Here is a 13,028-nt window from a genome sequence, read left to right as displayed (position 1 = left end):
TATAACATCTAAGTTTGGCTTTTGCCTATTTTGCCACATTCTAATTAGCCCCTGCCAGAGGAGGAAAGTACATCTTCCCCATTAACTACACAGGGAACTTAAGGTTATCTCAATTCAGACATCTGCAGGGTGATATGAAAAACCATGTAGACCCCATGCTGCTTTCACAGCATCTTCTGTGAGCTTTCTGACTGATGCTGGGTTGAGAAAAGGAGAAGTCCTGGAGGGAGAAGTAGGTTATTCTGAATGTACCCTCAAAGGCAGAGAGAGATCTCATAGAACAAGAACCAATGGAAATGGGTCACAATCTCCCCAAGCAGATGCATCTCTATATTAAGCAACAACTATTATAGTTGTTGACAACTTAGGAAAGTGTCCATATCACTACCCCAACTGGGCTCAACGGGTTATCTTTCTACCTACAAACCCATGTAGTAGCACTGTCCCTTAGTCACAGAAGTAGCATCTATACAATGCTGTGAACATGCCATACTAATTTTTAAGTAAAGAGCAGGAAAGGCATTCTCTACAACACCAAACTGCATAGCAAACACTGGCTGATACATAATCAAGTCCAAATTCTGCAAATTCTCCTGCTTGCATAACAAACTGTGACAGATATCGTCAGCTAATGATTTTGTTGTTTGGTTTGTTTTTTTTTCATGTGGCATTTTTTTTGTCTTTAAGGGATAAGTTCTGAAAACAAATGTACAGCTTATAACTCTATTACTACACAAAAGTCCTGCTATGCTCAACTTAGCATGAATTCAAATTAGAATTACTGACAACAGCAAAGTAAACTGCTATAAGAAAATAAAACTTGGTGAGACTGATACTAGGTCAGATCCATCAATTTCCCTTATTTTCCCTCAGTGGAAACATGCACCATGTAAAAAAATTATGGTCTTCCAGAAAATATTTGCCTTTGTTCATTTACCAGCATGCTGCCTGACACATTGTCCCTGTTGTCTATTTAATAAATGGTCATTTTACTCTTTTGTGTGAACAGAGAATAAACTGAGCAGCTGGGATCTAACAGGACCCCTTCAGAAGAGCTGAGGTTGCAGCAGGATGTTTTAGCACATGTGCCTGACCACATGCAAAAGGCAGTATTGCACTACTACATCCAGACTGGAAAGTGTACTGGAGATATAGACTTGGAGGACAGACATGATCTTATATTAGTCTTAACGTTTTTTGATGGTTCTCTGACAACAGGAATCACCTTACATGTTTGATACATACTAAGGACCAGGTTTTTATTTAAAAAAAAAAAATAAGCCTTGTTCTCTCTTTGCATGCAGGGATTTACATTCTTCCTTTTAAAGTAACTGCTACTCTTTTGCATGCTCCTACTTGAAAAGATTAAATCTATCCTACTTTGGACAAACAAGATCCCACTAATCTGTTGAAGCAGGTCAATTATGTATAGACTGTGACAGCAATAGGCATGCAGACCTTGGTCCAAAACCCTACTACTATCACAAAGTGGCACAAGGCAAAGAGTCATCTCATGGAGCTCATTCAGCCAGCTGACCTTGCTCCACTTTGTGAAGAATTGCCATGGGAAAAGAAAGGGGGCCTTCTCTATCTGTAAAAAAGTAGACAAAACAATATGAGACCAGCTAAGGGCCCCAGCTTGCTGTGAGCAGCACTGTGAATGTTGACAAAAATCAGAACACTGTTTATCATGTGTTCAGTGTGTGATTGCCTACACCCTGGGAGCCCAAGGACTGTGTACGTGCCAAGGAGCAGGTGTGAGTGCTGTTCACACTCTGGGTACCCCAGTTGCTTGTTCTCAGTCCCCACTGTAAAAGTATGTAAGGGAGCATTTTCTCATAATAAACTATTTCATTGCTTCTTACCCTAGAGTCCATGTCTTAACCACCACACCACTTGGTACCGAACTCAGAGTAAAAAACTCTTACAGTAAAAAAACCAAACAAACAGTTTTTCTATATTAAAATACATACATATCTTTATACTTAAAATTGCTGGTCTCCACAGACCAATTACGCTCCTTCAAAATTACACTCTTCTCCTGTAAGCTGCAGAGGCATTTGGGAGAGCTCCTCTATCAGCAAAAGCCAGGTTCCTATGTTAGAGCTCAGCGACATAGCAAATGTTGTTCCAGAAGGACTCACTAAATCAAGAGAATTTAAATATAAGATCATCTCACTATGAAGAAAACTGCCAATTTGTGAGGTAAACCACAAATGGATGCAAATATTTCAGCTGGATGCTTCAAATGTACTTATTATCTCTTATATGAGTAGTTTTCCTGAGAAACAATATCAGTATAGTTTTTTGAGGGATCAAGACCTAAGTCAATACCATACATTTTGCAAACTCCAGTACCTCCAGGCAACATTTTTTCTTTTACTCTAGAGTGGGGCAATACTGTAAAAATACACATTTTAGTATACCAGACATTTCAAGTCTACCAGTTGATCACTAGAGCTACCTGCAATATAGCAGAAAAAGCTTAGTCTTTCTATTCCAGAAAAGTAACAAGAGACCAAACCACTCTCTTTTCTGTGGTGTGATCTAGGCATTCATCTGGAAGAGGGAAAACCAGGTCAGGTAAACAAAGACTTGAAACTGTTTTTCACCTGTTATGGACAAATATTTTGTTCTCTGCTCATTTAAAGCCTCCTTTCCTGTATCAGATCAGAACGGTTTTCTTCTGAATCTGAAAAAGCTTTCTCAGTAAAAGTACTATTGAGGCACACAAAAAGTCTTAGTGCTGAAAAGGCAAACTTTTTTCAAGAAAATTCAGTTCTATTAAAAAAATGCAACAAACCAGGTTATATTTAAGATGCTGCCTCTCACTAACAGCTCACACAGTGGTTCTTTACTCCTGATAAGCATCAGGTATTAACCTCTTTCCATATCTTCAGAGACAACTAGAGATACATAAAATAAAATGGAATGTGGACATCTGTTCACTCTAAACTTGTAAAGAACATTTTGGAAAACTGCAAATTATTTGCTTTATTGCATTATGTGGTAAAAGTAAAAAATTATACATAAGGAAGAAAGTGAAGCCTCAATGAGACCGACCAGATAGCACATGAAAAGCCATTCTAGATTGTCAAACCTGTTATTCAAGCTGTGTGTAGAAGTGTAGAAGTAACAAAAGAAACTTTTCATTGCCCATCTCCCTTCTTAGCCTGCAAACAATTGGACTTCTTTTCTACAGCAAGCTGGTATGTGCAATGAGAGTGAAGAACCCGCATCCCTGGGAGCAGGGTGTTCTCTGCAAAAGTTGAAGGTGAATCAAATCCTCTCAATATAAACAATCTCATCGAGAACCACCTGTTACAATCTGTCCTCTGTTTTGCTCCTGGGACAACACTGATTTGGTTTGTCTTTTAGGAAACCATTTCCACAATCAAATTTACCACTGAAGAAAATGAATACATATTCCTCAGAGTTGGCAATTTCAATCTCCTGATGGCCAATAAAAAAATTTCTAGCAAAACAGCAGTCATACATGGCATAGAAGTCATAATAGGACAATGTAACCTTAAGGGATTCAATAATAAATAATTTAACAGTTTTGGTGAGACCAAGATTCTACCATTTGATCTTTTTTATCCAGTGAATAACAGTTTCATAAATTTCTGGGTTTGCACAGTTAAATTTTAAAAAGAAATGGAGGTTCCCTGAGCCAAAAATGATTGTTATGGAAGGCCTGAGAAACAAGCCTGAAAATACCTTCAGGAGTCTCAGTACTATCTTTCTCCTTAGAAGAAAATAATTACCTTGATGTCGTAATCAAACTCATAGTAATGCTGACCCCTAATGTTCTCCGTAAGATTGCCATTATCCTAGGAAGATACTTACATACACACATTACCCCCAAAGCATCTGGTCTTCACAACAACACAAAGCACTTTACTGCATTAATATTGAATGATACACTTATTCCAGGTGGTCCTTAATAAGCAAAGATTGTTCAAGTGAGCTGAATCAACACTGGTAGAAGCTCCTTGTGAAGTGAAAAGCCTAAAGAACAATAATTGCCTTAAGAAGCATCCTTGCAGTGGAGTATGGACTTAATGCAAAAAGTAAAGGTCAGGTAAGATCACAGAGCCTCTTACAAACATTAGTTTTGGGGAGATGATCAGGACATTCAGCAGAAATCCTCTCAAAAGGAAACTCTCATGTATGAGCCCCTTAATGTTTTAATTCTCTAGTGTGTGTTGGATTGATGTTCAGCTTTAAACCTGTAATAATCAGTGTAGAATTTGTCTTTCTGCTGCTTACTACTTACAGTCATATAACTGCACTGCAGACAGGACACATCAGAGTATCAGGCACAACTTTGTGATTTATCTGCACATGCACTGCTGCATTTTTTTACTAGAATCAATTTAACATGGAACCACTCATAGAAGGCAAAACTCCCAGTTCAGACTTAGATTTAATACAGACAGATAAGTGCAAAGGTATAAAATTAGTTGTTAATAAGAGAAATTCATCTCTTCTCTCCATGTGTTCTTACTAACTCCTGCAACAGGCTGTGACATCTTTATGAAACATACGCCATGCTATCTCAAGCAAGCCTGAGGCATTTACCATCAAAAGTGTGACTAAATCACTGAGATAAAGTGAAATGGAATTGCTAAAGTGAAATGCTACCTGGACAACTGAGTAGCTAATTTACAAAGACAGAACCCGACGAAACAAATGCTTTTCAGCTACGTCACTGGCACGTTTTGTGCAACTTTCCTACATGTCATCTCACAATGACCCATTTTGCTAACGCTTTTCTGCCTGAGCATGAAGAATTATGGCTGCTGCACTGCAGAATGTTCCAGTAAGAAGGCCTGCAAATATGATCTGACAAGTCAAGTTATTGATCACACCTTGTCCATGCAGGTAAAATCAGAGAAGTAATTCTGAAAGACACCAGGGAGACTGACACCAACAGTAACATATCATCAGTACGAACAAGTCACAGAAGTTACTCATCCCAACAGGCTAAATTAGATGCTTCCAGAGCATCACAGAACATGTGCTTCAAGCTATTTTTATACTTATCGTTTTACAGACATGAGATGGCCAACAGCAGATTCAGGAAATCATAACGTGTTTGAAAGAGCAGGAGATAGGAGAGGTTGATGTTTCAGAAGCTCATCACTTGAGAAGGTGCTTGCTCAGGGAAAGTGCTGCACCGCCTCTCATTCTGGCAGGGAGCAGATCCCGGCACTTGCGGCGACGCGGGGTCTCCTGCGGGAGAGCGCAGCTCACAGCGTCGTCCCTTGCGTAAGACTCTAACCTTTATTCACAGCCATCTGCTGTGGCTGTTGTGTAACTAGCTGTAGTCAAGTGTTTCTGCCATCGTATGGTAAATTTCCTTAAAATACATATATAAAAATCACTACACAAAGACCTAGAATTTCTTTTAACGAGATGCAAGTCCTGGATTTCACAGAGGTATGGCGGTCTGGAAATGAAGCCTTCAAACTCCTCTACATGGGGTGGCTGTAATTTCCTTCTTGATTTCTATCATCTAGGGCTTACAGGAGGATACACTGACTAAAAGGTTTGACTGACTGGGATATGCATTGCTAGATATCTCCGTCTTCTGTCTTCCTTGGGATTTATATTAAGACCAAATCAAATGAATTTCTCAGCATAATTATTAACCTTTCACATACTGGCAGCTTTTAAAGGAGGAGAAGGAAACAAGTGGTTTTGACATCTGTTTGGTTTTATTTTCCTGCTGTCAAAAATATTACATCTACCTGATTGCAGCTTCTCTCCATTAATTTCTAGAGAGATGCAGTCTTCACAAGCTGACCTACAAAAGACCACCCAAGAGCTAAAAGTCATGGCTAAACCAGAAATACAATACTTCAAAGGAAAAGTTTTGAAAATAAAACAATGTTGAGTAACCAGGTGCCAATACATTATTGTTTTCCAGGAGAAGAGACAAACAGAGAAGAACAAAGAACCAATGTTTCTTTAATAAAAGGATTTTGGACAAATCCAGACTTTATTTTTTTACTTTTCCAAATAAAGCTGTCTGAATTCTTATTTAAATGTGATTTTAGCTAATACAAAATGAAGATAAATATGCACTTGTCAAGGGCTGACAATTCATTTAAGAATGAAATATGAAATGGAAATGAACTGTAACTCTCCCTTCAGTCTTTCCAGAAAGAAAGCCAGGGAGTGCATGGGGGTGTTTTGCAAACTTGTTGCTGGTTGTTTTTCTAAAATACTAGGAATTCAACAGAAGTGTGGGGAAAAAAATAACAAATCTGTTATTGCACACAAAAGTAATGAAAGCAATTCAACTTAATGATGTTTAGAAATAGCTCTCATGGTAGCACATTGCTGTCATTGCTATTTTTACTTGAGCAACACAATATCAAGAGTTTAGAATGAATTTAAAATATCCCCCCATTAAAAACATGAAGATCACCAATGTTCTTTTTTGTTAACATCTATTCTGCAGTACTGACAGAAAAAAAAAAAAATTAAAAAAATCACTGAATAGCATCTACACTGCACATTCTATAGAAACAATTACTACTTCCAGTTGTTTCCTATGCATTTATATTTAATTTTTAAGATTGTAAGAAACAATTATATTATGAAAGCTGATAGTGATTTTGAGTGTGATTTTCTTTGCCCACTGCATTAGTAGCAAATTTGTGATTTCAGTTAACTTCTCTTGGGTTTCAACTTTTCACTGCGTTCTGACAATTAACACATTCACACTTCTGTTTATCACTGGTGAATCATTTTATTAACACTTTGTTAGTGTTGCACTTCCGGTTTTGAGCATTTAATTCCAGTTCTGCAGAATAGACCAAATTTTGCAATTCCTACTTAAAAGAAACACAAAACAAATAAAGAGGAATCATGCTATTCACACAAAATAACCTTTTACAGCTTCAGTGCAATTCAAATTTGAAAACACGCCATGTTTTACAGTCTGTATTCCTGAGGTCTCTACCCACACTCAATCAAAGAGGAGGGAAAATATGTCCCTCATGCCCACAAGAAAACATCTTTTTTATTTTACCTTGCTGAGGTACTCCCCAGCCTGTCTCTCAGATGATGCATCTTTTCTCATCTACAAATAAATTAATCAAAACTTCTGAAGTAACTGTATTCCTTTTCTCCTTTATTGCTATTTCTATTCCTTTCGATCTTTAATGCATCAACACTAAACTAGGTTGATTTGTGATGTGCTTGAACTGGAGGAACTGTTTCCAAATCCTTACAAAGAAACCACAGTTAACAGATATGTCATACCCACTTGATGGGGAAAAAGCCTAAGATTTCAAGATTTTTTTGTTGGGTTTGGTTTTTTTGGGGGGTGGGACTTGCTTTTGGAGGAGGTAAGTGTGGGTCTTCAAATCCACTTCTGGAAAAGAGTCTTTTCCTTTTTAAACTGTCAAGACTTGTTTTACTTATTTACAGTCCCAGACTTCCAGGAGCGTCATTTGAATCCTTTGCTACATTGAGACATTATCTAACAAGTAACTGCAGATTTCAGACATGAAACTTTCAGGTTTCTCTTTGATGAGATTCTAAAGCAACATGATGTGTGCCATACTGTCACAGGCTAAAGTATTATAAGACCACATGCTAAAACCAGCTCTATGGGAACAAGACTTATGGCATTTGAAAAAGCCAGTTTAAGAGACCCAATTTGTAACATGGTGGAAACCAATGAAAAAAAAAAAAAATCCATGTAGAAACAAAGCACGTTTTTTTAACCAAGAACATAACTGACAAATTGGGCTGTGAAGAAATTTTGTGTGGAAGTTGAAGTCCTGAAAACCTCGGAGCTGAGATGATAAACAAAACCTGTTTCTAGGGGCTAGTTTGTGCTGACTGTAAGTGGTTTACAAATGAAGTATGATCAGCTTATAGAAGGAATTACATGATGGGGTTGACTGCAACAACAGGAGCATGGCCTAATGACCTATAAGCTTCCCATCCTATTTTTTCTTTTAAAAAATAATGCATTTATTTTTAAAAAGGATCAGATAACATTTACAATATTTGATAGGGGATCACTCTTCCCTTAAGCTTCTGACATAAAATGGGAAAACTTGAATGCTAATATGACAAATAAAAAATTAATACTGCACATTATAAAAGTGAAAGACACTTTATGCATAGGAAAGTAGCTTTCAATGCTAAATTAGGAAAAAAAAAATGAAGGTAGAATTCAACAATTTGGCAAAAAAGCAGCAACATAGACTCCTTCTCAATGCCTTGCTTGCCACTTTGGAATATCCTCACAGAATATTCAAAGCTTTCAAGGTTATACTTTGCCTCAGTATAAAAAATGATAAAGAGAAATATCTACAGCCTGCATACAACTTACCTTTCAAGATTTGTTGGGCCAGGCAGGTCTACTCCAGAACACTATAAAGGATAGTATATGAGTACATTTGTACAATTTATGTTGTATATATGAGTTCCTAATCCTATAGATACACACAGGACTACACATGCCTGAAAAATTCTTTTGACATGAAGTTACATTATAGTTGTATTTATAACATTGAAAATGTAAGTGCTCTACTATTGCCATGAACTGTATTTATTTGTAGAGACACCTGCCCAGATGGGGAAAGCTGAAGCAATGCTTCAAATATACGCCTATCCTTTCCTCCCAGCATGCGACTGCTATTTCTTTTCCCTTTGTCCCATTAGTACATCCTCGAGAAACAAAGGAGAAGATGACTGAGAAGGAGTTCAAGGTCTTTTCCTGATCAGTATTAGCACAGTTAATAGCAGGCTATCCTCTTGATAGGGACTGTGAGCACAGGTTGCACTGTAATGTAGCATGCAGCCTCTTCCCTTATTTGTGATGTTATTAATTTTGTTAGGTACCTTGTGGCTTCCATGGTTTAGGCAGGTTCTTCTGCCTCCTGTTAATTCCAAGATTAAAAAACTTCTCTAACTACTTGTGTTTGGGCTCTGGGTTGTTGGATTTTTGTTTGTTTGTCTGAAGATTTTTTTTAAACATTTTTCACTTGTAGGCAGAAAACCTAGTTAGGAGTGGAGAAATTAAGGGAAGTGGAAGCTGTTAACACGTGTGATGTCTAAAGGTCCAGTAGAAGGGCTGGTGTTTGGGGTGTTTTGACATTGCTCTGTGTCCCCTACACCTGTTTTCTTCAGAATTTGATCCTAAACTTTGTGCTGAAGGAAGATAGCACGTGGCAGATCTGACTGCAATAAGCCCTGGACACCAATTCAGGAACTCTGAGACACCATCAGGCAGTTTCAAGAGGCTTCCCAAACAGCATCCTAAATACCTTAATAGTTTAGGAGTTAAACTACAGGTACATGATTCAGTGTGCATTAAGCCATATTAAGTATTGCAGAATTTGTATTCATATCTGTGCTGTAAAGTTGAGATCTACCTAACATACACCTAACATGAGGCAAGCAGCTGAGTTTGGCCTGATTCTGTTAAAATATTGCAGAGTCATATAATATTATTTGCCACTAGGCAAATTCAGGTAACAGTCACGCTGAACAAGCTTAGATTGTTTTACAGGGCAATAAAAAACTAAACAAAAACAAAAACCCCACAACTCTTGTGCATGTAAATAACTAACAGTTGTTGCTATTTTTGAAGTGACTGTAGTCTAGATTCACTTCCCATTTAATGACAAGTGAATGCTCTGAAAATGTAACCAACATTGACACAGGCAAGGTAATATTAAGAATATATTGCTTCAGTATTTCATGCATACAAACTTCAAATAAGCTAAAAACTGTTATCAGATGCATCATTGGCAGTTCTGAACACATTTACTACAGAAAACTATAAGCAATCCCACAAAACTCAAATGAGCTGGACTTGATTATAAAGCTTTACTGACACCAGCCATTGCTGGTCCAGACACAAGAGCACTCATCTGAGTGTTCAACTTTTGGAAATTAAGCCTTGCATTTAAAAAAACCTGCTTCTTTCTGAAGCAACCTCCAAATTCACCCCTTACTGTCCTTCCTAATCTGAACACACACGTTCAACTACAAACTTAAGTTTTTGCAAAGCAACACCGGAACCTTTGGAGATAAATATATTGTGCTTTGGTACTGAATCAAATAGTATTTACACTACTCATGTTATGCAAATACCAAATGTTTCTGCCTCTGAGTGCTAATTATCAGTGTGGTACCAATATTTGCCTCTCAAGAAGAGAGATAAATACATTACTGATTTAACTCCTGAGACAAATGTTGATGTTGTTACTGTTCAGCTGCAACAGAAAGTTTCTAATCCTCCCTTTCAGGCTAGGCATGCTCAGAACAAGGGCACATGCATGTACATACATAGACATATATCACACTATGCCAACACACAGAAAGGCACCTAAACAGAAGCTTTCCATCTTTTGAATACACATGAGGATTAAATAGAAGTTAAATTTCAAAACTGACTGGAAAAGTACCTAACTTGTTTTAACCTTCTTATATGTATTGGAAGAGGGGCCACAGGTTGTTCAGTGATTCTATGTCAACATGAAGCCCAGGTCCCCTGCTTTTACATACCCTAAATAATGCCATTTTAAAAAACAAACTAAATAAAATATAATAAAATAACCTTTGTAGTTACAAAGTGTATAAAGGGCACTTCAGCAGAACCTTAGCTTACTGAGCAGTATCAGGTAGTTGAACAGTTTTACAGAAATGATGCAGTCAGAAATGAACCTTAGTAAGAAAGCATCTCCCAAGTAAAGAGAAATAAGTCTGTGTAACAAACACAATACTGCAAAGAAACAGTAACACTACTGTCTGCAATATATAAACAGCGTAGGGCTTTTGTTCTCGTTAGATGGAGCTTAATTTGGGAGTTTTCTCTGGGCTTTGTATTGTATCAGTATGAATTTCACCTCCCCTCTTGAGAGAGTAAAGCTCGAGTCCCCTGTCAAAACCAAGTCAGACAGGTACCACCCTATCCTGTTGCTAATTCATTGTTCTTACCTCCAATTTTAGGATACAAACCAACTTCTACCTTGACATATACACAACTTCTATATTTACACATGCAGATAGAACTTGGCTGAGCTAAAATCTGCCTATTCATTACAGGCTCTGCACTTTGCCATGAAAAGTAAAGCAAAAGGAAAAGCTAAACCAAATACAAAGCAAACTATAAGGGCAGCTATACAACAGAGAGAACTACAAAACAACAGGTTTCTTTGGCAACAGGCTTTTACATGGAAAAGCACAAGAAAATAAACAGAAAGCACAGAAAAAGACTAGAAGAACAAGCATTATTCTTCAAAAAACACAAAGCAACTTAAATGAAACTTTAAAGAGCACCCAAAACCAGATGACTTAATACGTTACAGTTTCCAAGTATAAGAACAAAACCAAGAGACTGAATATGACCCTTCGTTGTATGTCATTTCATTTAAAATTTTAATATAAACACATTCATTTGTAAATGGATTAATTTACAAGAAATTAATCTTTGATAATATTTTTAAGATAGTTTTATTAGACAATAAAATTTTAAGAGTGCAGTGGAGCAGGAGAGCACATGCAGATGGTATTCTGGAATATACTGAGCAGCGTAATAGAAAGTTCACGGTACTACCACAAAGTATACCTTTACTCTGCAAATACAGAGCAGCTTCACTTGTAAAAGTGAAAAAAAAATAGTTTTGTGTAAACTGACAACACATTTCCAAGAAGATAGTAATTTCTGCAGTGCCAGACATTACTTACTTTTTTTTTTTTTAAGGAACCACTTTGCAGTCTGTACTTGGTTTCCTCTCAGTTTATGTAATTTTACTTGCTCTTGAGTCAAAAGTAGAGAAACAAATATTTTTGCTATAAGCAGGAACAGTTTTGTTACAAATCATAAGTTGTCAAGTCCTCTGATAGCCTGCCCTGCTGCAGCAGCATATGTTTTATAAGAACAGAGACTGGAGGATGGGTTTTTATCCTACCAACAAAAGCAACACTGTTCTCTACACACAGCTGCAGTGGTCCATAATATGCTTTCTGACAACAGGCAAAGGGTCATCTCAAATGGCAAGAATAGCCTCCAGCATGGAATAAAAAGATAAGAAAAACATTTGACATACTTGGATCTGACAAGATTGAGTCGGTTTTCGGCAAAAATTGGTCACAGCGGACTCCTTGGTAGCCCTCTTTGCACCTGAGAAAAAGGGGATAAATGACAAACATATGCATGCGGTAGTAAAAGGTTAATTTCAAGATAGGAAAATCAATTTAAATTCTCCCTGCCAGTGATGCAAGGGACTTGCATATTTACAGTTATTTCAACTATTACGGAATCAAGTTTATTACTGAAACACAATAGAAGCATGTAAAATCAGTTGTATTAAAAAAAAAATTCCCCTCAAACCTTTTCTGTTGTTTCAGAAACTATGAAAAAAACCCCCATAATTTAAGCATAACCCTTTTAAAAAAATACTAATTCAGTGAAAAAATAAAAGAAAAATCCTATAAAAAAAAGACATTTAAAATAAAATACACATTAGGTAGCACAAAGATTTATAAAGCTTTTATGCTGTATGAACCATCAGATTAACAACTTGTTTCTCTTCAGCTATTTGAATAAGCAGAGAACAGTTATCTAGCCATTATTTTAAGACTAGTTTCTACTGTGCTTTAAAGATAACATGTTTAGGCATGATAGACAATGTTGAGTATTGAGTGTAAGCTTTAAATGTCTGTGTGATTAGATTTTAAAGCACATAAAACAGAATACCCTGCTGCCTTAACAAACAAGAACTGGCTCTGACTGAGCTTTGAATGCTATAACTTATCTTGAAACCTTATTTTGAAGAAATCTCATTTACTGCATTTGGGTTGTTTGCAGAAGTATCTCTCATTTCAAATAAGCATATCAGAATCAGACCTTTAATTATTTATTCACCAAGCAGTCTTCCAGAGAAAAGTGATGGACACTTTAATCTTTAATAATAAATGATAGCACCAGGGACTCCTTATCTCCCAAAGCTCTTGCACATCACAAACAATATGCTCAAATCAGCATC

The 13,028-nt window shown here is 36.9% G+C and overlaps 1 protein-coding gene across 1 annotated transcript in view; it reads right to left on the bottom strand.

The window, feature by feature from the left end:
* NRG3 (neuregulin 3) overlaps positions 1–13,028 on the bottom strand; it is a 360,847-nt gene that overhangs the window by 83,362 nt on the left and 264,457 nt on the right. The window contains exon 3 of the mRNA XM_051618530.1: positions 12,090–12,163. Coding sequence (XP_051474490.1) covers positions 12,090–12,163 — 74 coding nt within the window. The remainder of the gene's footprint in view (positions 1–12,089; positions 12,164–13,028) is intronic.

The sequence above is a fragment of the Apus apus genome, chromosome 4 (genome assembly GCF_020740795.1).
Source record: "Apus apus isolate bApuApu2 chromosome 4, bApuApu2.pri.cur, whole genome shotgun sequence".
NCBI lineage: Eukaryota > Metazoa > Chordata > Aves > Apodiformes > Apodidae > Apus > Apus apus.
This window is presented reverse-complemented; position numbering and strand designations above follow the sequence as displayed.